Source organism: Phoxinus phoxinus (assembly GCF_949152265.1).
Source record: "Phoxinus phoxinus genome assembly, chromosome: 14".
Classification (NCBI taxonomy): Eukaryota; Metazoa; Chordata; class Actinopteri; order Cypriniformes; family Leuciscidae; genus Phoxinus; species Phoxinus phoxinus.
In genome coordinates, this window is record NC_136889.1 from 22,238,410 (window position 1) to 22,265,789 (window position 27,380).

Below are 27,380 nucleotides of genomic sequence, written 5' to 3' on the forward strand. Positions count from 1 at the left end.
GATGGCTATTAGTTTAAGAGAGTTCTGAGTTGTTACGTATTCCTTCAAGCTAAAATAACACTCGTGTTATTTGAAAACTAAATGTGCAAGTGTGTCTGGGGAGAGTCGGTTTATTTAATTTGCTCTTTCCTTTATAACTCTAATGCACTGTGAAGAACTCAATGGCTGCTGACAACATACTTTTGCTAAATTAAAGCTTATTTTGTTCGTAATTTTTTGTTGCCGATAGCAACACTTTGAATAGCACATGATCTTAAAGGGACAGTTCTCCCAAATTGTCATTGTTTACTCTCATGTCTTTCCAAACCCATTTGATTTCCTTTCTTCTGTTGAACAAAAAAAAACGAAAAGTAGGACATTGTCTCAGCCTCAGACGCCACACCCACGGACCGTTGGCTGAATGTCTGATGCATAAGGTACACAAAATTAGAAATACTTCAGGAGTTTCAAAGTCAACATCTGATGAAAACTACAGCATTTCCAAGAGACGTGTGTCCCTATGTGTTTTTAACGGTCCACATGGAAACAAAGCCGTTGTGACGCCAAATCCCTGCATGGAAGAACAAAGCCATCGTGTTTAATGAGTGCTTATTATCACGATCAACTAAACGCTGGATTTTCAAAAGTATGTGAAGTATGTGTAGGAACTGAGAGCTAATAAGACAGAAATGACTCCTTCAAACTGTGAAAAGAGCCAAATTCCACAGAGAGACCGACACTCAACACTCATGAACATAAAATAGGAAGATCCTGTTGTTTTGGTGTCATTCAGTCTAGAAAAAGTATTTTTAAGTCCATGCACGCTTGTAAGTGTTGGTCCCAACTAGAGAACGAACACTTAAGATGTCAACTTTAGTGTCCTTTAGATGGACTTTTCCAAGGAAAATCATGAGTAAACGCCAAAGGTTGCTCGATTGCCAAGACAGAGATCCAAAAGAGACCGTCTTTTTAAAGACCTCTGTTTGACCAGACCTCTTGAACACAGGACTGAACACAGAGACTACTTTTAGACATCAAAATGCATCAGATCATTCCAGAACAATGCTAGACATTTGTAGACTTGTAATTAAACATAATTCAACTGCATTATTCTATATCAGGTCTACAATCATGTGACTATTATGCTTAGATCACACATAATTCATGAAATTGTTAAAACTATTGAATGGTTTATTGGAGGTGTGTCTTGTTTACTATTAGCGTTAATGGCTTTTCATTTCTTAAATTGTGGTATGAATCAAATCTGTGTAAAATGTATTGTACTCTTATTAGAGAAATCATGTCTAAATTGTACTCTGCTAGAAAGGGAAAGTTAAGAGACCATGTAACTAATCAGACAACATGTAATGTATGTGAGAGGAGGAGAAATAATCACACCCCGAATTGAAGACAATGTCTAACTAGTCAGAACTCCATAGGACACGAACAAAGCAAACGAGATGAGAGGACGAGAAGACGAAATAACAAAGACGACATCATATCAGATTTAGGAGACCTGTAAAATGGGTTAAGAACAGCTTCATGCAAGCCATCTAATTACTCTCATCTCACTTATACACTTATTTTATTTATTTCTTTACTAAGTTCCTTTTCTTTTCCTTTGAGACTCTTGTTCCATTCATCCGCCAACACACAAGAACGTGATTGGCCTCCCAAAGACGTAACTTTAGACACGATGAGACCTCCAGCGAATTAACGAACATGGGGAATCCCTTTTAGGAAAAAGGCTACAGAAGAGAATCCCCATCAAAAAAAAAAAAAAACAAGTAATGCCTTCAGATTCTAGCTGACCTGGTGCATAATATTGATATTAATTTATTCAAAGTTCACAGCATATACTCTTTAAAAGGCATCCAACAGTTCTCCATGCCGGTCTGTTATTGTAGGGACATCGATTCACATTTTCACGCCCTTTTAAAGGAAACAAACTGTAATTGGTTGCTTTACATGTCAGACGGCCTCCAGGCGGTCCTTGGCCAATGAAAGCTGCTATGGAGTCAAGACTGACGGCAGACGGTCTTGACTCCATAGCAGGTCTATAGTAGGTCTAGCTACGCGAGACTAAGCAGAACATGTTCAATCTGCTCTTTTCCATAAATTCCAACTCATTTGAATCTTTTACTGATTTTTGTCTGAGTAAATGATGAAAAACTTTACATTTTTTGGTGGACTATTCCTTTAAGGTGCATTGTAGTATTCCCCAGAGTGTTTTTTTACCCCAGCGGGCTAGTTTCCCAATCTCACTTGTCTTGCTTGTGAATATGTGAACGATCTGAGGGAGACATTTTAATAGGTTCCCTGGTTTAAATCTCATTAGCAAATATGACAATGAGTTTCTTGTGTATTGTCTACTTCAATGAATTGGGTCACAAAACTGTATTGACCAATTCGTTTACCTCATCACTCATAAATCAATTAAAACCTTAATTACCAAATCTATGGTTTGTCAAAAGACTGACTGAGATATAAAAATATCATTCAGTAGCTATGATGCCCAGCCCTATGGTTGTCATCATGTACATAAAATTCCATCACATTGAAGACAATAGCTGACGGCTCTGACATTATCGGTCAAAAAAATACTTTAGTATGTACTGTGAAAGGCGTAATGCAAGAGAGAATCAAAGATTCACAGGCCTCACAGACATCAGGGTCAAATGTGGAGGAATCAACACCTGAAATGACACACAAACTACAAAGTGGCACATCAACATGGGCCGGTCACTCAGGGTAAGATCTTATAGACATTCATCTTTTGCTGTCCCACTACAGGAAGACGTCTGTCACAAGGGCATCCTCCTCTAAACTTAACATCTCCCAGAATTCACAAAAAAACATTACACTGATGTGAAAATGAGATGTCAGGAAGGGCCTATAGGGAAAAAAAACTGAAAAATGAGTCGTAAGTTACAAGGATATCTCAGTATCCCTAGCGCTGCATACAGCATTGTGCACATGTGATAGCATGTTCTACCTTTACATTTCATGTAAAACTGTCAGCACCACATGGACCCACACACCATAGGGCAGATGGCAATGGGACTTTAATGTCACAAGAAAAAACACAGTGCTCGATTCCTGGTTAAAGCTCACCTTTCTATACAGTCTACAGTGAGACAGTATAACCTTTAAGTGTGAAGCTTGACAGGGTTTTTATTTTTACCTCGAGCCCATTGTAATCTTTTTTTTCAATTTAAGTATATATTTGGTGAATTTAAAAGAATATACCACTAATGTATAGCTTACAGTAAGCTGTATTAAAGACTAAATAAAAAATATTAAGATTCAACAGTTTAGAAAAAACAAAAGAACACATGTACAGTAATGGAAACCCGGAAACAATTGTTCCAAAGAAATTAGCCTAATTATTATATTCAACAAAGGTGCAATTGATTAAAAAGTGACAGTAAAGACATTTACATTGTTAAAATAAATAGTTTTGTAACAAAAGATGAATTGTATTGATTGATCAATATAATTTTGATGATTATGACTTACAGCTATATTAAGACATAATCATCAAAATGACAACAAAGGCTTGAAATATCTCACTTTGCATGTAATGAGTCTATATAATACATTAGTTTCACCTTTTAAGTTGAATTACTGAAATAAATGAACTTTTGCACGATATTCTAATTTTTCGAGTTTTACCTGTATGATGTAAATGCCACATAATTCCAGTGAGTGCAGATTAGTTTAGATAAACGGTGCTTTACAGATAGTTATCATTGTTCACATGAAGTCCACACACTGTACAAGAATTATGTCAGTAACATGTTAAACAGAAATGTATCCACCCATAAATGTCCTATCTCTAAATGACTATTTAGACCACTGTACAGCTCGCGTAGCAAAAAAATTAAAGAAATAAAGACAAATATTATCATGTTCGAATTCATTATTCACAAGTAAAAGTTGTGAATACAAATATGTGCTTCACATTACTGCCTTTAAAATCCACCAGTACACTTGTACACATTAGTCCCATTGTAGTGTTTTTACAATCTGAAGGACAAGTCAGAATAATTTGTACTGTAGTTAACCCAGAACATTCCTTAAATAGTTTGTATGACAGTTTAAACCAATAGACGCTCATTACAGGAAGTTTGTTTTTATCTGGGCAGGTGGCCAAACACTGAACACTAAAAAAGGTTAAGCAGGTTTGTCCAAAAATTTCCTCTATTCATTTGGAGATACGCACTTAAACTCCAAACGTGCTCGCATGTCACAGGTGGTTTATGTGAAGGAGGCGTCTACTCTACTCAACAGTGAACCTGGAACTGATTGTCACGAGATTGAAAATTAGCAGTCTTCGAAGCCTCTTGGCCTACGCGAAGCTTGTGGATTACAAATCAGCACAGGCAATAATTTTCAATCGTATTGTGCTGTTAGAAGCACTGACCTCTCGGGGCCAAACATTCTCTGACAGGAGCATTGCAAGAATACTGATGGTAATACAGCGCAGCGTCTGAAGAGACTGACGTTCAGTGATATTCACAGGAAGAGACTTTGACAGAGCACATATTACTATCAAACCAATGCAAAAAGAATGCAAGAACAATGTTCTACATTTTCAAATGAGCAGAGATGCGACCTTCAGTAAGTAGGGTAATAATAGCAAACAAACAACATGGACTCGCAGAAAGACATGATACCAGCTCTTGCAAAAAGTATAAATGGTTGTGCCTCATTCAGAAATCATTTATGACTGTCTTTCAATCTCCAATTGATTTCCTGAATTTGATTTGATTTAATATTATGTTAGGAGACGGGAAGAAAAATATCACTTCTACTTCCACTGAAAAGTTGGAATTTCGGACCAAAATAATCCAACTGAATCAATGTATTAGCACATTTCATTGCATGGCATCATTTAGGAAATACAATTATAAAACATATTTTCATTGAATCATTGTCCATTTTTTGCTACTTTTTTGTGGAGTGCTTGAAAGCCAGGAAAGAAAAAATGAAGAGAAAGAAATGTCAGAATTTGAACTGTATCGCTTATACTTTGCAGCTGAGAATAGTTGACATCTGACTGAAAAGAAAGCACTGTACTCTTCGTGGGGTGCATAGACTCGATGGGATTCCTCTGCCGTCTTTACAGAAGGGAAAACGGCATCAATTTCTTGAAGAGGTGGTGTAATTCAAGTCACAAATGGTGAATTAATGTGAAAATAGCACAAAAGGGAGGTAAGATCATCTTCATGCAACACGTTACAGAATAAGGCACGGACCCTGAAGACTGGCACACCAAACAGTTTCCTGAATTGATTTCACAGTTTATTCCCTCCTCAACCCATGCCTTTAAATATGCTTTCAAATGCAGCATTATGGAGCATTTGCTGAATATTGCCCTTAATGGTGAATGCCGACAAAGAAACTCACGTGTTGCAAATTCAAGATGTTTTATACATAAGTATTGCATGAACACAGAAAATATTCAGGATGCAGTCACAAAGCAGCAGAATATGGTTGTCAGCCCTTTTTTAGAGAGCTAAATATGGTTACATTAACCTGGATTTTGTGCCATTCATGACTGAACTGAAGAATCCTTTTCAATTACAATTCAATTCCAGAAATTTGAATTGGGGTAGCAGACAGGATGCGGAATTGAATTTGGATGGATGGATGGACGGACGGAAAAAAACGTCATACGGCTTTGGAAAGACATGCGATTGAATAATAACAGATTGTTTGGGGGTGAACTATCCATGACAACACATTATTTTGAGTCCGGTTCAATCATAATTGCAACAGCAGAGCTTTCTCTCTATCTGCAGAACTAATTATGTGATGACGTATGACTTGAATTACCTTACTTTTATCTTTTATACTCATTTTAAGTCCAAGAGCACAGGGACACACCTGACTGACTTTGGCCTTTGTTTATTCAAGAGGACGTTAAAAGAGCCGACGGAGAGCGGGCAAAGAAGCGAACGCCTAGGCTAATTTTCCAGAGATGTAGATTTAAATGTGCACCGAGCTGGACACCTCAGTGACTCCTTGACAGTTCGATCTGATTATCTTACAGACTCAAACACATTTCTGGTATCCTTAAATGAAAGTTCAAAAACCTTCAAGTTAAAATTCAGGAAAGCTTTCAGCTTTTAAACAGTCTTGACATTTCAAACAAACACATGGATTGGTAACAGACTCCAGGCGGGATGATAGGAAGCCTTTAAGCTCCAGATACCGGATGTATCCAGGGACTTTTAGGGATGCTTTTCCATTTAACCTTGTACTTTGCAGCCAAACCTCAAGGTAGAGGCTGTCCACTCTAAAGAACACTACATTAAATAGAAATGCTGCCCAAGGACTTGGCCCCAGGCCATCTGAACAAATATATATTTTCCCTTTAATTACTTAACCTACGAGGTTAATCTCCAGGGATGTCTTGGATGGTGGCTTCAGCTGCAATCCATCTTGGTTTACCATCCCAGTCCCGATCATCAAAATCCCTGCCACGAGGCACAGGCACCATGATGCGCCTCTCAGAAATTGGGCTGAGCATTAATGGCAGGCAGAGCGGGGCGACATTTGAATCCTTCCTGTATACGGTTTGGCCTGAGCTCTCATCTCAGCAGGTTCAAGGACCTTGCACCATGCACAGCTGCCCACTTCAATAAATGCACAATCTGTCAGTGTTTGCTGCTGTTGGGCGCCACCAGTGACTTGCACTTTCCATTAGCGATCATGCTGAAACATGCACGAAGAACAGAGAGCAAGCCAAAAAACACATTTATGCTCACACTGGGTCTCTTTGACTAATAACTGTGCAGTGTTATTTCTTAAGTGTGCACAATTTACACCAGAACAGGTGTGTATGTATATATATATATATATACACAGCAAGTCTCCTTAAGTATTATTATTATACAAAAATAATATATAGATAGATGAACGACAGAACGATGGACAGAACGATAGACAGAACGATAGACAGAACGATAGACAGAACGATAGACAGAACGATAGACAGAACGATAGAATGATATTTAGAACGATGAACGATAGAAAAAAAATTAAGAACGATAGAATGATAGAACGATAGACAGACAGAATGATAGACATAACGATAGACAGAACGATAGAAGGATATTACGAATGGTAGAAGGATATTACGAATGATAGAACGATAGACAGAATGATAGAACGATAGAATGATATTAAGAATGATAGAACGATAGACATTTATTATTATACAAAAATGATATATAGATAGATGAAAGATAAAGAACGACAGACAGAACGATAAAACGACAGACAGAACGATAGAATGATATTAAGAACGATAGAATGATAGAACGATAGACAGAACAATAGAATGATATTAAGAACGATAGAACAATAGAATGATAGACAGAACGATAGAATGATATTAAGAACGATAGAACGATAGAATGATAGACAGAACTATAGAATGATATTAAGAACAATAGAACGATAGACAGAATGATAGAATGATATTAAAAACGATATTAAGAACGATATTAAGAACGATAAAACGATAGAACGATAGACAGAACAATAGAATGATATTAAGAACGATAGACAGAACGATAGAATGATATTAAGAACGATATACAGAACGATAGAATGATATTAAGAACGATAGACAGAACGATAGAATGATATTAAGAACGATAGAACGATAGACAGAACGATAGACAGAACGATAGACAGAACGATAGAATGATATTTAGAACGATGAACGATAGACAGAATGATAGAAAAAAATGTAGAACGATAGAATGATAGAACGATAGAATGATAGAACGATAGACAGACAGAATGATAGACATAACGATAGACAGAACGATAGAAGGATATTACGAATGGTAGAAGGATATTACGAATGATAGAACGATAGACAGAATGATAGAACGATAGAATGATATTAAGAATGATAGAACGATAGACATTTATTATTATACAAAAATTATATATAGATAGATGAAAGATAAAGAACGACAGACAGAACGATAAAACGACAGACAGAACGATAGAATGATATTAAGAACGATAGAATGATAGAACGATAGACAGAACAATAGAATGATATTAAGAACGATAGAACAATAGAATGATAGACAGAACGATAGAACGATAGAATGATAGACAGAACGATAGAATGATATTAAGAACAATCAACGATAGACAGAATGATAGAATGATATTAAAAACGATATTAAGAACGATATTAAGAACGATAAAACGATAGAACGATAGACAGAACAATAGAATGATATTAAGAACGATAGACAGAACGATAGAATGATATTAAGAACGATATACAGAACGATAGAATGATATTAAGAACGATAGACAGAATGATAGACAGAACGATAGAATGATATTAAGAACGATAGAACGATAGACAGAACGATAGATAGAACGATAGATAGAACGATAGACAGAACGATAGAACGGTAGACAGAGCGATATTAAGAACGATAGAACGATAGAACGATAGAACGATAGATAGAACGATAGAACGATAGATAGATAGATAGATAGATAGATAGATAGATAGATAGATAGATAGATAGATAGATAGATAGATAGATAGATAGATAGATAGATAGATAGATAGATAGATAGATAGATAGATAATGATTTCTACATGAAAGCATGCGCACCGCACACTACCAAATTCATGCATTATCATGGTTATTAAATGTGTGATTATTATGAGGACTGCATCTGTAAACCTCAGCCCTCCTTCAGCCTTCAAATATACAGATGCATGCAGATGAACACATGCAAAAGAGTGTTAGAACATAATAAAATCCACTCATTTACTTATTTAGAGGGCTCTGGGGGTTTCAGCCTGTTGCTCTGTGGACCCGAGCAACTTTGCAAAACGTGTGTAAATGTATGATGCCACCCTTTAAAAGAGACTTTAAAAAGATTACACTTCATAAAAGATCAGGAAAAGAGCTGTCAGTACACATCTACGAGGAAATGTAGACTCCCTCTAGGATTTATGAAGTTCATTGTCAGATTTGCTGAACCAAGATGTTTCAGGGTTTGAGAGCCGTCACATGATTACAGCTAAAGTGTTGTCTTACACAAAGCATTACCCCATTTTCAGCTTAACACATGACACAGCACTGCAGAGTTTGATTAAAACGGAGCGGCTGTAACAAGCAAAAAAAGCTCTTGAAGGGGCTGTTCAGCATGTCAGTTGACTTTGAGAGGGCTTCACGTTGGGATACGAATTCCGCCTCTCACAAAATGCTGAATATTTGTAGACCTGACAATGCACCACAATAAAATAATTACAACCAAGCCGAGTCCAACTACTTCAGAAGAAAGCCATCTCTTCCTCCTTCAGGACAAGTCTGTGGTGATTTCCACACGCTGCGCCCGAGATAAAGTTAGCGCTGTAATTATTCCGTTTGCACAGACATGGGCGGACAGGGATCTCGGATTCGGCTTTGTAAAGAAGCCTTTGAGGCTTTGACCTGCCAGTCTCCTCAAATGCATTGGATTCGGCTTTTGCTGTGATAGATGGAGCTTGATCTCCACCTACAGGCTGCTGGGAAATCTCTTCTGCACATGATGCGGAGATGGGAGGAAGAGAGGAGGGGGGGCCCGCAATCAATGCGACTAATTCAAGAACTGCAGCAGAGCAAAAATGCCACCAAGAGGAAGAAAAAAAAGCAGCAGGATCATTCTGTTCGAGGCACTGCAGTTATGTCCACGGAGAAAACAATACACACATTCCTTAATCGCAGTATAACGACCTGTGTGTGAGATACCGCGGGAGCAGCTTGCGGGACGCAGCTATTGATTGAGGACAATCTATTAATTACTGTTAGATTTCACTGCAGCAGGTGATGTTAATGCAAATATACCCCCAAGCTCAGCTGGCTGAGTGTTAATGGCGGCTGGTGGGAAAAAACAGCGTGTGGCATCTTTTCTCAGAGAACAAAGGCACTTTTCTGGATGAGCTCTTGAGAGGCGTTGACACCACACTTTTTTGCAAAAGATTCAAATTTGTTTTTATTCCTCCTCCTCGGCTTGCGTTTCTCTGGATGAGACAGTTGTTCCTCTCCGAGTCCATCCCCGAGAGGACGAACGGGATGAGCTCGAGAGCAAACGAAAAGAAAGACAAACATTTGTCATCAGGAATACAAAAGCAAACAGTAAATCTCCGCTGAATAAAGCCCCGCACTCTCAGTGACTGTAGCATGTTGAATATGAACATACAGGAAACTGCACACGAGTCATTCCATGCAGGAAATATTATAACATTTGTGCACAAACTCAAAACACACAAAAAAAATCACAAACTCAAACATCTACTACTGAGCATTTTGAACCTTTAAATGTATTAAAATGTATAACAAACGTAGGCTATTCTTTTAAAAATATATATTATTTTACCAGCTAATAGGTTTTATTTCTATTTTAAAAGGACAATAGATTGAATGGTTTCCCATTCATTTTAGACCATAAATGTTTAAAACATGTATAAAATACAAATAAATTAAACAAATATTAAGTAATATTACTGAGACTATTAATTTTAATATCACATCATCTATCCATTCATATCATAAACACACAAAATAAATTATGCACATATATGATCTCCACATATATATATGCACATAACATATATATATATATATATATATATATATATAGTGTATAATTATGTGTATAATGTTCTCAAATATTTCTTAATTTTTTCTAATATTTTTGTATTTTAAATATGACATATATTGTTTAATACATGTGTGTGCGTGCGTATAAATACATATATGTATGTATTGTATATGTATATATATATACATACACACACATACTCTTTTTACTGAAAAAATGATGAATGAAATTATTTCTTTGCAACTATCTGCTAAATGAATAAATGTCTGATGATAGAAGGCCATAAGCTTAAGAGCAGCGTTGCAACTTGCCAAGTCCCCCGGTCACGTGTTTAGAATATCCCAAGGTATTGATTTCTATTATGCATCTTAAGATGGCACAAAGTAATTTAGGTTAACATAATACATCTTTTCAAACAAAGAAAACCTTTAAGTCTTTCTTACAGAAATGTACTTTAAAAGTTAGCTTCCCAACACCTTGAGTCTTTTAAATGACTCAGACGTAACACAGCACACACAAGTATAACTCTACAGCGTTCACATCTACTCAAACCCCTTCCACACACGGGTCTTCAAAGCCAATGTATTTGCCCCCTATAACCATCTTTCTAGTGAACAGATCGTTCTGCAGCTGAGGCTGTGTTAGTCATAATCACACACGCCATCAGACAGCCATCTCTCTCTCCACAAACTCAAAGTCACCAGTATCTTGTTTTTTCATCTATTCCACCTCCACGCATGATGCCTGCACCGAGGACCACACAGCACACCAGAATCACTTGAACAGTGGGGTTTCCTTTTCTTTTCAAATTTCGATATTTTTTTCCCAGAAGTACAAATAAAGCATTCTCTCGTTTCTTTGAGGATAGTCAGCATGGTACAACCCCTGATCTTCCAGAAAACCCAGAAATGAAGCAATCAAACCCTTTATAGATGCCACAGCAAAGGGAGAAGAGATGCATCATGGGACACACAGCATGGGGAGGACATCATAAGAATAGTGTTAAACAACAGAGTTGTGGGTTTAAAAGGACAGTATGAACGAGTGTTCTGTGGAATTTCTCTTAATAAAATGCAGTTTATCAACTTTCATTTTGGAATCCATATTCTCAATGTCGACCGGTAGAATCACATCCATCTATTTGATCAGTTTCATTATTTATTGAAGTAACCCTTTAACCCACAAAGTAGATTGGCAGGCAATTGCTTTGTTTCATTTAAAATTATTTATTTATCTTAAAAAAACTAGACATATCTCCATACCATTTGAAAGCTGAAAGCTTCAGGACACAACCTCTGAAGTCTGATTTTCAATCAATAAATTACAGCAAAAAAAAAAAAAGGTAAAAACTAGAAAAGAAAAAGTTTTTTGCATAATGTTTCAGCTCCACTGTTTGCAATCAGACTATTTTAAGCTGCTAATCTAAAGAGGTTTTAGTCCAAGGATCCAAGTCCTTGGTCTCATTGTGCACAATTCATCAGTCGATTTCTCTAAAGGGAACAAAAATGGTTGTTTTCATAATCCTAATGACTTTCTTCAAAATGCGATAACTTTTTTTGAATCTGGAATAACTTTTCTGTTCTGCTGACAACACCAAGGCAGTGTTGATTAAATAAAGAGATGAAACAACATATTTTGAAGAATGTTTCAAATGTGTTTGTGCATAAAATGAAAGTCAGTGGGAATAAAAACGATTTTACTGACTTTTATTATATGGAAGAAAAAAGAAAAAAAAAAGAAACATTTTTCAAAATATCTTCTTTTGTGTTCCGCACAATAAATAGATTCACTGGTTTGGAACGACATGAGTAAAAAATGACAGCACTATCCCTTTAAACAACTAGATTTTTGAATTTTATAAAAATGTTATGTGAGCTGAAGTTCCCAGTGGTTTGCTATGCAGTTTATGATCTTAACACTTTGATAGGGTGTTCTGGGTGGTTGTGATTGCTTATTGGTCAAAAGCATCAAACCCCTAACCATAATCATGAGCAATAGCAATGTAGATGTAGAAGTACCATTAATAATATAATACTCTACTTTTCATGATCCAATCAAATCTCAATTGATGTTTCACACTGAATATATTCACTCAGGGTTCGTACAGACACTGTAAAAAGAATTTCCAGGACTTTCAAGCACTACTTTACTTTTTTTGGTTTTCAAGGACTACAATAAGAGATTGCACTTATCAAACAATATCTTTAGTATTTTTTAAGGATTTTTTAAACTCAAATTACAGATATAAGGTATCCAAAATACAACTAACAAGAATGCATTTAATAATATGAAATACAAAGTTTCTAATGACTATAATTGTCCTATAAAAAAACATTTTATATTATAATATTGGCGTACTTATCGATAAAAGGTCCGATGGGGGTTTATCAGATGAGCTGCAGTGTTAATTTTGCGTGAAAAGATTGTATTTGTGTTTTTTCCCAAAAAAATTATTTCATATATATTGTATTTAAATAAGTCATTGAATCTGATTAGACCGTTAGCATCTCTCTCAAAAAAATTACCAAAGATTTTGGATATTTTTCCTATTTGAGGTTATGGCACAGAGCGAATCAATGAACTGTGCTGCCGTACCAGCAGCCGCAATGATTACGCAGCGCCTGAAAATAGTCCCCAGCTCAGTAACTTCCAACATGACCGGCACTAACTTTGTAATATCATTGCGCCTGCTGGTACGGCAGCACAGTTCATTGATTACTACGCAAGAATGAGAATATAGTTCCTAGTCATATTGGCCTAGAAAATCACAACTTTTAATTTTCTGTCAGTCTTACACTACACGATGTAACTACAGAAAAGTCAAGTTTTAAATAGGAAAAATATCTAAACTCTTTGGTCATTTTTTTGAGAGAGATGCTAACGGTCTAATCAGATTCAATTATCTATGCTAAGCTATGCTTAAAGTGCTACCGCCAGACCCGGAGATCGGCTGAATGGATTCGAAAATGGTAAAACTAAACTGTTAACTCTAGGGGAGTTGGAAAATGAGCCTATTTCCAAAAAAAAAGTGGAGTGTTCCTTTAAGCACCTTGTATGAACCTCAGAAATCTTACTGTTAATGCGAATGTACAAAAACAGCAATAAGCTAATTTCCCACCATTATGTTCCGACACAAATCACTCCAAAGTTCTCCTGAAAACAGAAGTTTTGTTGTCAAAGTATATCTAATCGATTTTGAGATTTCTTGTTTGGTTCTTGGAGAACACAGGCCGACAGCTGGACAGGGGATTTGCGGCGTGTCTACCTGCACTGTCATCGTTAATCTTCTGATGCTTTTCTGACGATGGAAGTGAGGGTTTTTGATTGGCTGGTTTGTATTGGCTGACAGCTTGTCTCTAGCGCATTTGGCACTGCTCAACAGACGCCGTGCCGCTCTACTACTGACGGCCTGTTCTGCGCAGCATCTGTTTGCAAAATGCAAATTCAAATGATAATCAAGCTACTGTGCCATAACTCAATTTTATGTTACCTTGTCCTAGCTTCCAGCATTCCTATAAGATATTATTTAAAGTGAAAGCAATGGAGGACTCAATTAAAGTGTGCATGCATGTCACTGAGATATATTTAATGCTATGATGTCATAAAGAGAGGATGCGGTTTCAAAAAAGATGCGTTTAACCACGTTCATGAGTCCTTCCGACCTTGTTCGCAGAAAAGGTCACTGACTAATGCGTTTTTTTACCCTTGCAGACAAGAGATTTATTCAGCTGAAAACTGCACTCGCTTTAGCTTGATTTGACCAAGACGGTTTCGCACAAATAAAACCGTCCAGCGACTTAACTGCCAGCTTTTGTAGGCTGATGTCAGATCATGAGCATCCCGTAATTTATAACCCAAGTCAATGGACATTAACAACGAGCTGCAGACTGGACTGTGCCGGCTTCCACAATGAAACCCGAACAATAAGGGCAGCAGATGATGAAGGAATACGAACAGTACACTTTCTAAAATGCAAGGTAAGACAAAATGTAATTTACTGCACCAGACCAGTGTCATTTAGTACTTACTGTAGTAGCCGTACAAAACGGAGGCTTCAATCTGCTGTCTTGTCTCATTGTTTGCCGCCCATTCCTGGATTTACAAAAAAATACAAAAGAAAAATATGAAATACACTGGCATACATTCAATCACATCAATATAGATCTAATTCTTCAGATGACACAATATGCTATAGGGATGTCAATTGATTAAATACATTACTGCTGATTCATTAATCACAATAGAATATGAATATAAAAAATGCATATTTTCTCAGCATATGCTCAAAATGAAGAATAAACATAAAAACTGGCTTCAAATGTTGATAAATTGTTTTATTTCCATATCATCAAACATTGATTATTAAGGGTCAGGTGGCATGATTCATTGTATTATCTTTTATATTTGTATTAAAGTAATAATACAAAATTCATGCGTTGAATTGACAGCCCTACAGGATACACAAACAATGCAGCACAATATATGATGTAGGATGTGAATCTCAAAGGATAAAAACATGACCAACAAATATCTTGTTCTATACAGTGAGGTGAAACATGATTTTTATGACAGGACTTAAAATGGTGCCATGGGACATTGGTGATACAAAGAAGAGGCTCTCCAAGCGCATTGTTTTTTATTCCCAATGTGTCAGAGATTCCATCAAAAACGTGACCTGACACTTTGATGACTCACAGGTTCTCGGAGTAGATCCAAATGCCAGAGAGAATTGCTGTCTGCCCTGCCGCAGTAAATCACTCCCTCTCTCTCTCTCTCTCTCTCCCTCTATCGCTCTCGGTCTCAATGAACTCCATCCTGCATTCATAACCCAACGTTTCATCATGCCAAAAGAGCAAACCCATAATTGCTACACGAGCACTAGAAAATTTCGCCGTTGGATCAAAATGAACTTGCTGTCGGCCCTTACAAATCTAAACAGGTCAAGACATAACTTATTGATATTTTATCACAAATGATGCATATAATAATCAACGTTCCCATGCATGTTGACCTATGAATTTCAATAGCGTTCCCAATTACTTGTGATTATTAGACAATCCTTTTTATAAAGATCACACTCACAAAGAGAAATTTATAGCTGTAATATCTGACAACAATTAGAACATTTTTTATTGAAATTTCAAAGGCTTTTAAGATTTATTTAAAGCCCTGTAGTCAATAATTTTATCACCGAAATTACATATTTAAACTTTTTTTTTATTCAAATCTTTATTCATGCCTTAAAATAGCTTGAATGTAACTCTACACCCTTGCTTCATTTAATATGCGAATACGTGAATATGCAAATTAGCCCCGCCTCCACTCACTCACACCAGTTCAGAGATCCACTTGGTCAACTCGTATACAAGTCGAAACATCAGAATGACAATGCGTTTAATGTATCGCTCTCTACAACATCAGACACATAACAGTAATTGATATGATTAGCATTTGGCTTGACTACATTATCAAACAGCTAATAATGCGTTGTTAATGTTACACAAACCATGTTCCCATTCGCCATCACAGAGTCAGTCAGCTGCCTTCTAAAAATCTGTATACTTAGAAATGTTTTAAACAACATAGAACGTCAGTGGAGAAAGATATAGTTGTTACTTAATCATAACATCCTTATACACAATTCACCCGCTATATTGCTAAATGTACTAGATTTTTCATATCAACAGAAAAATATACCAGGGTAACCTGGCTTCTCTTAAGACTCCCCTGCTTCGCAGCATAGTAATGATGATATGCTAAAGCCTGCCCCCCTCATGATGTGATTGGTTACAAGGTAGTTTGTGATGTCAGAAACACTTCAAACTGCTTTTTTGAGACTGTCTTTTTTTCACTGCAGTTTTAAGGAGAAAACACTCAGCACTGGTGACTTATGACTTGGCACATGGTTTGTCTTAAAGCATATAATAAAAAAAAACATATAAACAACATTTTAAACTTGATTTTCACCACAGGGGGTCTTTCATTTCCATAAGTTGTTCCGTAAAAAAAAAAAAAAATATTATGGAATTTTGAAATGTACCTTTCATGTAGTGTGTAACATAGATCTAAGTGAACAAAAACATCCTGCAAAGTTTGAAATATGAAAGTGCACCGTATATAAAGTTATTGTCTTTCAAAAGTAAGAGTCGACTCGGAGTCATTTTTATGAATCGTTAGAAGACCGAAGCTTTTTCTCTGACTAGATGACGTCAACTTGTCAAGTTATTTGAATACGATACGCCCACTTATTGCGCTCCAAGGCCAGCAGGGAAAACTTGAAAACATCAGGGCGACGAGACGCTGTGTTCTAAAGTGCGACTCAAAAGACAACTTTTTTCATCTGCCCAAGGAGGAGCATTTGAAGACTAAGTGGCTACAATTCATATATACAACTATACCACAGAAGTATAGTCCGAGCCTTGTGCTTTGTTCGCGTCATTTTCAAGACGATTGCTTTACCAACTTAAATGCACTCAAACTTGGATTCGCGAGCCGGATGATATTGAAGGAAGGTTCAGTTCCAAGTGTATTTGCATCAGCTTCCTCCTCCGTATCACAACCTGTAAGTGTTATTAATAATTGTTGATTTTATGTTTTATGTAGCATGCTTAATAATTATTTGGTTTGTTGTGTAAGCACCGTTTAGCTTCTAGGTCTTCAATGACAATTGTATTGAGATATGTGAAGTGTTTGTCGTTGTTTTCGGAGTTGTCTTAAAGAATAGAGTAATACCTCGTAGTAACGTAACTACTTTTTTTTTGTAAAAACGTTATGTTTATGCATCGGGCTAATGCAAACAAAGACTAATTGTGCTTTTACAATATTAACTCTGGGCTATGCTCGCTAACATAACATTAAATTCTTAATCTTATTTTTAGTTTTTTACTACAAACTACAAAGCAGTGGACTATAATCATTATTATAACACAATTTAATTGATAAAAGCATCATTGTACTCCGTGTTAAACAATAAGTATTATCTCTGTAAACACTGCTGGGTCATCTGACCAATCAACGCAGATTAGCGTCGCGCAAAGGAGGGGTTTGGAAAAATGAGTCGTTGAACGAATCATTTGGGAGTCGGTGAGCAAATTAGGTAAAAATAAATGCATATTATACGACAACAAAAGTGTTTTTTGTCATTGCATGCATGTAAAACTGTTGTTGGGGACTCCCTAAACAACATTAGGAACATTTTAAATGTCATAATAGGTGCCCTTTAAATTCTGTAAATATGAACTTTAGAATTCCCTGTAATGAATATATTTGCTTATCATTATATTTCTGTTAATATTGGAATACAATTATTTAATGTTTTGTGTTTTAGAATGATGAATTCTCAGCATCATTACTCCGGTCTTCAGTGTCACGTGATCCTTCAGAAATATGTTATATTATGAATGTTGAAAACAGTTGAGCTGCTTAACATTTTTGTGAAACAGCAAAAAGCAAACCTTCTATAACATTATAAATGTCTTGACTGACACTTTTCTGATCAATTGAATGTATCCTTGCTGAATAAAAGTATTAATTTCTTTTAAAAAATCTATCTGACTAGTGGTAGTGTACAGAGGCCAAACAATTCACTTAAAATGTCACTGCATTAGATAACAAATTTGTTTGAAAATTTTAGACAAATGTTATGCATGAATAGTGGGTGTCATCCTTTAAAAGAAATGCCACTTTTATCAGTCATATCTGTGACTTTATAAAAGCCTATTTAAAAAAAGGGGGGAGGGAAAGGGGAAACGGATTTCACAACAAAATGAGTCAACACATTTTTAAAAAGTGTCTTTTAAGTGTCCAAATACTTCTTGAGGCCTCTGTGGGTGTAAAATCTGTCTCCTGCAGTTTAAGCAGATCAGTTTTGTGGGTTTCTAAAAAAAACACCCACAGAATAACAAAGATCTATAGAATAAAACAAGCCTGATTTAACAACAATTTATCTAGTAACCCTAGCACTGCTACAAGTTTGACGTTCGAGAGCGCATCCTCATTAGCCAAACCCAGGCCTGTCAATCATTGCTGTAATCTCTTTAGGGCAGAGAAACAGAAATAAACCTACAGAGTCCTACGTGCACAGGCTGCATTAAGATGATGTTTAGACGAGAAGGTTCCTCTGCCCATTAAGCCAGCTTACTCGACTGGAGGAAGAGAGATACATTTGATCGTCACAACAGAAAAACGGATTACCGGAGGGCCGGAGCCAAGGAGATCGCTGCCATAATCTTGCGTGTTTATCCAAGACTTGATGGCTCCTTCCATCTCAACCTCCTACAACAAAGAGCACCTGTCTGCCTGATTTATTATGCAACGTGAATCACAGGGAGCTTCAGAACGATTATCAAACGACATTTTCCCACCCATTTGGGTGAGCGCATTTCATCAGAATCTGTTGCAATCTTCCTAGAACAGTTAGAATAAATACTGTTCTGTGCTCTTTAACAAGGGCAAAGGTGGCTTACACAAACCGATATGCAAAACTTCGCATTTCTGGGATATTCTAAGGATTCTATGGTTTGGGCCCCTATTTCAAAGCAAATCTATCGCTCACTTAAGATAAGTAACACAACTCTACTCAAGTCGTACAATTTTGATATCATTAATGTTCGTTGCACAAATTAAGTTTAATAGGCTTCACATGAACAGAGGAAAACAGGTCTTATCGCACCAGTTTGATGGAGAAAGTGTTAACGCCAGTATGTGACTGCCAGCAATATCTATGGACTTTTAATGTTGTTGTAACGTAGTATGTTGTTGTGGGAAGAAGGAGGTGGGAACGGGCGAATGTTCAAAAATAAATAAATAAACACTAAATGAAAGTCAAGACGGCAGTCCCTCACGGACGACTGCCGCCACACATAATAAAACAAAATATCAAATAAAACAGTCCAGGCCTGGTCCTCTCTCGTCCTTCACGATCGTCGTTCCTCCTTTTATGCCCCCGCTCCTCCATGAGAGATACGAGACCGGTGCGTCGCGCAGGTGTCGCTCATCAGCCAACACGCCACCGGCCTCGCGCCGTTCTCTCACGGCCCTCGGCCTCGTCCTGCTCGCCACAGTTGTTTATGTCTTTATTATATGGCTTGGTAAAATTCAAATTTAAAATGCGGTCTGTTATTTCTTGATAACAGACCACTGCTAAGTATAACACACCGTTGCCATGAAAAACAGAGCGTTGCCATGGACACAGTGTTTTTCAACGGAAGCAATACAATCGTTTTTAAATCAATTAACTCCTTTTTAAAACAACATAGTGTCAAATTATTGATTTATTTGGTAGGTAGCCATGTAATAAACGGAATAATGTATAGCGAGGTGGTTGTTATAGCGAATACAACCCCTTCAGGCTGATTCAAGACCCCAACGCCTGTCGGGGGTTGTATCCGCTATAACAACCGCCTCGCTATACATTATCCCTTACATAAGTGGTGTTTTTAATATGCTTTAAGACCAACCATGTGTTGAACAATTTTTTTTTTAAATATGTCATTTGGGTGCTCAAAGATGAGTTTTAAGGGATACAATTATTGACTACATGGGGATTTTAAGGTAATCAGCTAACCTAGCTAGTTATTTTGATGCCATTTTAATACCCAAATGTTAGTGATAAGAATAAACATTTTTTAGATATCAATCTGCATAAGCAATGGACATCGGTTAGTGTTTCCGAATTTTGTACATTTTAAAGTTAAATTCATCCATCTGAGTTCAAATCTTTGAGAGTTCAAAATTGAGAGCTCCAACCAGTGTTCAAAAAGAAAAAGTCTGTGCATCGACTTGTATCTGAACTTTAAAGGGGACTCTCAAACCTCTCTTTAGTTGTTATATAGTGTCTCAGTCTACATTACACTACATATTACTAATATGATAATGTTATAACATTATTCCTATGACAAAAAAATGACATATATTGTAAAACAAATGCACTAAAAAATTTTTTTAACTTTCATAATTCGTTCTAATTTCTACACATGCAAGAGATAAACCCGTGGGCTTTTATTTAAAGTTTACATATGCGTCTCATTACAAATCTAGTGAAATGCTGTAATCGTCAACAATGCAAATGTGAAAAAATGCGTAACTGCGTTCCCACATGCACGCTAAACTCAGCACATGCACAGATGGAGTTCACTGCATTCATTCACTGTGAACCGGTATTGAAAATCGAACCCGCGGAGCTGATCATGTGCTGATCGCGTGAGTGAAGTGCGCACTTCACTTTACCAGGTAGCTCATTTTGTTGGCATCTTGAGTAAAACAGCTCTATATTTAAAGAAGCACATACAAAAGACCTGAACCAAATTCAAAAGTTTGTTGTGCATAACCCATATACTTTGGGTTAGGGCAGGGGTACTCAACTCTGGACCTTGAGGTTCACTTTCCTGCAGAGTTGTGCTCCAACCCCAATCAAACACACCTGAACAAGCTAATCATACCCTGTGTCCGAAAGTGAATACTGTACTTCCCCACATACATAGGATTGAAAAGAAATAGGCGAAAAGTACCCGGATGACCTACTACTTCCACGACGCAACTAACGCTAGTAGGTCACGTGACAGTAGCAACATGGTAGATGCATGTAATACATCTGAATTATTCTTACTACCCGTATTCATACTATAAAGAAAATAACAGTGCTGTCCAATCCTCCTCCTGGAGGGTCACTGTCCAGCAGAGTTTAGCTCCAACCCCAATTAAACACACCTGAACCAGCTAATCAAGGTCTTACTTGACAAATTCCAATCGGAAGTGAACATCTCTATGGCCCACTCATTCCGAAAGGTAGAAAATTACCATAAATTATTAATTACTTCCTTGAAGAGACCATTACATAATCCCTTCACTAATGGAATTAAGGAAGGGCCCTTTGTGAAGCGATTCAGTTGTTCACTTTCGTTTGGAAAATGCCTACAAATAGCCTAACGTCCCCTTCCCAAAGTGTCCTTCAAGAGTGCAAAAACGCAGTTCACCCATACTAGAAACTTCCAGGCAGGTGTGTTGAGGCAAGTTGGAGCTAAACTCTGCAGCACAGTCGCCATCCAGGACAGAGTTTAGACACCCTGATATAATACAAACGGTAGCAAAGTAAATTCAAATTTGAATGTAGCACCTACTCAGACAGTATGCGATTTCGGATGCACCAAAGATCTCCAGGATTACATGAAATTTACAGGCAGGTGAGTTTGATCAAGGTTGGAGGAATAAACTTTCTGCAGGAAAGTGGACTCAAGTTTTGTTTAAATCTCTAACTTGATATGAGCAAACACAAAAAAGCCTAATAATTACATATTTTTTAACTCCTATTTCAGTATATAACGATTATATAACTTCAGTGTGCAGTGCCAATCTATTCACTATATTACGCTACAGTGCTCTACAACTCAAGATCATCTATGAATTTTAAAGTGTTTCAAAGAAGTGTGGTACAGAAAGATCAGTGGCTTCATCAGAGATCTAATTAACCCGATAGAGTCACTGGGAATCTCTTTAGGTTATCCTCCTCCGCCTCGATAGATGATCTCTGATATGATTGAGCAAGTCTGTCTTCTTCAGAACACTTCAAAACCCTTAACTTCCAATTAACGAAATTAAACCAGTAATGAATCTTGTGCAACTCTGATAAAGTCAAATCTTGTCTTGACCTCTACAAGCCCTTTTTAACAATCCTAGGGCTGATCATTATCTCAAATGAAAACCAGGCCAGCACTGTCTGCAGATATCAATTTATTCTGGCCAACACACGCTTGAGTAGTGTTTTACACAGCCAGGGGAAAATACTACCGGTGTGTTCTGTAATATTTCTAGTGTGTTTATTCAAAGATCAACCGTTTTGGGTGACAACAGGCTCGCTGCTTATAGTCAAAACATGTTTGACTATTGGACAATGGAAATAGCCTCATGCTCGGGCTCTATTCCACATTCTATGTGTTTTGTAAGGACATCAGTAAGTTGTAATCAATCAAATAAAAATACTGGAATTAAAAGTCTCAGGCCCTTGCTCTCCAATTAAAGGGACAGTCCACCTAAAAATTTAAAATTATTCAACCTCAAGGTTTAAACATCTATGACTTCAATTTTTCAGAGGAACACAAAAAGAGATGTTATGCAGAGGTGCTTTTCCCATACGAGAAACTGAATGAACATCCAGATTGAAAAAAGGTATTATAAAAGATGAATAAAAACTGTATATTTGGCCACATTTTCAAATTTCCATTGGTTCCAATGTCTAAACCAACTATAAAGCAGCAAGTTTGAATATATGTGGAAGTGCAATTTGAAGGCTACAGAAAATAATAAGTTTATTAACGAATAACAGCTTCAATTTCAGTTGTATGACTTCCGAATTCTTGCACAAGTTGTCTAAATTACTTTTATGCTACTTTTTTCCATTTTAGAACTTGACAGGCTTGGGCCATGATATGCTTTCATAGTATGCAAAGTAGGAACAAAGTTTCACGGAAGTTCTAAGTGAAGCACTCATTAAAGATCTCATGTCAAGAGAAGGTAATTCTATGCTTAATTATTCATTATCTGTAAGGAAGAATGGTGGGCCCGTGGTTACATTAATTACGCCATTCAGTTGCCATAGTAACCACTGTCTCATTAGACCATTTAAGAAATGTAAAAAAAGATGTGTTCAATTCAGTCTTTGAACTCAAACCTGAAGTATTGATCTCTGCGTCTTTTTGCAATTGACTGCATCATGGGATGTTTTAGGAAAGAGTGCAACAAGAAATGCCATTGTATTCACAAGTGGTGAAAGTAAACTACCATTCATGCAATTCATCCAAAACCATGAACGAGAACATGAAATGGCATCAGCAAAGCATTTAAAGCAAACACAACATCAAGGTCAACGGCAACGCCTAAATTTAATCTTTTCAGTGTATAAGTGCTCGTGTCTCTTCAGAAAATTTGGACTAAACCACATATTTTTTGAAGCATCAAAGTGGTAGTTCCGTAGTCTGTCAATGGAGGGACATAAATCACTCAGATTTTATTAAAAAGATCTTCATTTGTGTTGCGAAGATGAATGAAAGTCTTACAGGTTTGGATGGAACGACATGAGGTTGAGTAATTAATGACAGCATTTTAATTTCTTGGTGAACTAACTACGGAAACCCTTTAAAGCTGAAGATCGTGATTATGGTAAGGGCTGTTACATTTCCAGCACATGCATGAGGTGTTTGGCCAATAACTACGCAATGGACAACTGCTGGCCAATCAGAGCACTCGGAAGGAGGGGTTTTATAGAAATCACCGCAATTCAGACAGACAGGGAATAGAGGAGCTGCAATAATGTACAGTATGTGAAAATAAAAAAATAAATGTTTTGATCGATTTCATCACACACAATAAAAACCCCAAAGAACTTAGCATCATATGACCCCTTTATTTCTATTCTTTCCAGGCAGCACATATAATCAACTTTATAACAACACAGTGATTAATAATATAATGCATAGTGACGATGAATCATGTACAAGAAGACCAGGGATATTTAATAAGAAAGTAAATTGGATTTCATGTTGCATTTAAAAAATGCAAGACAGGTTTATCTGTCACACCTGGAATAATGTAGCTACAGGATTGAATCAAGCACAAATATGTGTGAGTTATCATGTACGGGAATAAGGTTACCTTGTAAGTGCCATTGGGATACTTCATAAAGGACACTAGGAAGATATCCACAGGAAGAAGAGCCGATGTGATGAGGGCAATGGCCAGAGCACATATCGCCGTGATGGTGGAGATAACCTCGCTCTCCTGCCGGCTCTGATACTTCCGAATATAAACCCAGCAGAAGGCCACGATGACCTGAAGATACAGGGGGACAAGATGAGATGTGCATCAAAATAAATGTTAAACACAGTACCACCAGTTTCACGATTACTTATGATTAAATGTTTGAAATTACATTTTTAGACATAACTTAAATATAAAAAAAATCTTTACAAAACGTATTTTTTTATTTTTAATGTATGACTTCTAATGTATGATATCGACTAGTCATAAAACATTATCAATAAAGTATACTAAAAATAAAAACTTTCTTTCAGTTTTTAAAATCATACAAACTTACACAAAAGACATTGAAATTAAAAGTACATGAAATAAAATAAAAATGTAAGAACTGCTAAAAAACTTATGTCAATCTGTACTCAAGCCATGCTCATGATTAAAACAAAATCTTGTTTATTTAGCCTAAGGCCTGATATGATATAATTTATTATAACTGTGTGTTAAATTTGTGTGTCACTGTTTTAAAAGGCCTAAATCTCTCTGGTGTCAAACCGATGTGCATTATATCAGACAGTTGGCTTCCACATAACACAAACCCACTTTAAACTCACCATTAAATTAAAATGTAACATTCTTATTTGTTTATGGAATATTGCAATAGGCTATTTATTATAAATTATTTATCCATGCTCGTTTTTGTTTTGTTTTTAAATATGGACCTTTTTTCATGTGCCTTCATAATCTTTAGCCTAATCAAAATAACTTCCCCTCCCTCTTGCAGTGACATCTCTTCTCTGATAACCGGTTTACTGACGCGAGGACAGGACAGCCTGACACTCACATGAGATCACAGCAATAACAAACCACAACCATCAAATCAAGTCCCGATGGACAAAATCAAGTCCCACTCCCACCCTACATCTTTTCTTGTTCGAGAAGCCGTTTCACTCAGATATAGGCTACATAACAATAGGGAATAAGAAAGCCAATCGCAACTTCCTTTTCAAGCCGATAACTCGTGTGCTTCTGTACTGCACTTCTGATCTAGCAACCAATAGCTCCTCACCTAGAAAGAAAAGAAAAATCCTGCCTACAGATTTAGAAACTGAAAAGTATTGCATTGCATCTCATTAAAAAAAAAACATAAATAGAGTCCAAATTTAAGGAGGAACTTGTATGAGAGTGAAAGGTTGTTTTCCGAACACATCGGCCTCCTCTATAAGCTCTCAGGACACCACTAAAAAGAGCTTGTGATTACCCAATGCTATTTTCAAACAGGATCAATTAAGAGCCACGATGCGCATTAGATTCTGCCTGAATTGTTGGTCAGATAATGACCCAACGCTTTGCATTTAAATCAGGAGGCTCCAAACAAACAGGAAATACAGCTCTCTTAACAAGTGTTAAACTTGAGCAGGCTGCATTTTAATTAGAAAAGTAAGGCATAGAAGCCACTTTAATTAAACACCTCGACCAGACAGGATACAAATTAATTGTTTAAAGTTGAGGTGTGTTATTTCTCTGCCACTAACTGAAATTGCAAAAGATAATGACTATTTGTAAAGTTTCCTGAACTCTCCCCCTTTCAGCCATTGGTCACCAAAGTCCTGCCTCAAACAAACACAACAACAAAAATCACTGACAGTGTTTATGATTTCATAGGGGAACAAATAGGCTACTTATAGTTGGCTCTGACTCTGAGATGTAGCCTAACATATATTCACATATAAAATACTAAAAACTGTAAAATTAATCAATTAGGGCTTAGAGATTAGTTTCACCTGTGATTGTGGACATCAAATGGGATAATACGATTAATGTTAAATGTTGAACGTAAAAAGGTTTTATATCAATAACACATGTAGGCTACTTGTACTTGGAAAATGAAGTGTTACCTCTAGTAAAACAGTATAGTGTAACATTTTTGTAAAACCTGCCAAAAAGCCTCTAACTGTAAACATTAACAGGATTATGAAATGACGTATATAACTAAGGTAGTGCGGCGTGCCTGTATATGATATAGGCTATATCAAGCTACAAACCAGTATAGCACGTGATATAAACGCGGAAATACCGCGTTTAACAATATAATACAGGTAAATTAAAGTTATAGCGTATAATGTATGTATCTCACCAGCAAAACGAGAGTGAAAATAGACCATCCGAGCACAGATTCAGGGAGTAAAGCTACAGGAGTCGCCATGACTGCTTCACTTCCTGCAACACAGCTGACGCGCGCCATGTGACGGGTGACGTCACACAACACACTGGTGCGGAGGACTGGGTCAAATACAAAACAAACTGAAGATTTTTACATTTATATTTCACATAGCCTACTTCAATTATACTTAGATTTCATGACTTCATATTAACTACTGAACACTTTAGAACACTTTGTAAATATTTTAATGTCAATTTAAAAAAAAATAATAATAATCAAACTTGCAGTTCATGAGCCAAACTGATTATTTATTTGTGGGGGAGGGAGGGGTGTATTGTCTATCTTTTTTATTTGAAAAATGTTCTGTTATTTTTTTATGGGATTTTGATTTGTAATTCCTGTTCTGCTTTTAATCATGCATGCCACATGTGAACATTTGTTAAATATATTGAATATTAACTAGCATAAAGATTTTTGGCCCAACATTCTGCAATTAACAGTGTGAATGTTAATTATATTCTTACACTAAAATACATTAGGCCTATTTTATGATATATTAATTAAAAGATAGCTAAAATGTTGTTGCGAATGTCATGAAAATGTAATGTGTTTTATGTGTTTTTCCACATATCTACACAGCCGACTCCGATGTTGATGTAGAATTATTTCATTTTATATGTCCAACTAAACTCTGAGCTGACGGAATTCTCAAAGAATATGCAAGAACAAAAGAGAATGTGAATTTCCAAAAGCAAAATGACCACCTGTCTTGATTATTGCCTCATGAGAAAGAAATAGCTTTCCAGATTTAAAGTTTAATTTCTTTAAATCCCTTAGCCCTTCTGCTGGG

The 27,380-nt window shown here is 36.6% G+C and overlaps 1 protein-coding gene across 1 annotated transcript in view; it reads right to left on the reverse strand.

The window, feature by feature from the left end:
- lmbrd1 (LMBR1 domain containing 1) overlaps positions 1 to 26,624 on the reverse strand; it is a 94,684-nt gene extending 68,060 nt beyond the window's left edge. The window contains exons 1-3 of the mRNA XM_079636404.1: positions 26,504 to 26,624; positions 24,268 to 24,444; positions 14,652 to 14,715 (exon numbers count right to left, since the gene is read on the reverse strand). Coding sequence (XP_079492530.1) covers positions 14,652 to 14,715; positions 24,268 to 24,444; positions 26,504 to 26,611 — 349 coding nt within the window. The 5' untranslated portion in view covers positions 26,612 to 26,624. The remainder of the gene's footprint in view (positions 1 to 14,651; positions 14,716 to 24,267; positions 24,445 to 26,503) is intronic.
- Between the last annotated feature and the right edge of the window lie 756 nt (positions 26,625 to 27,380).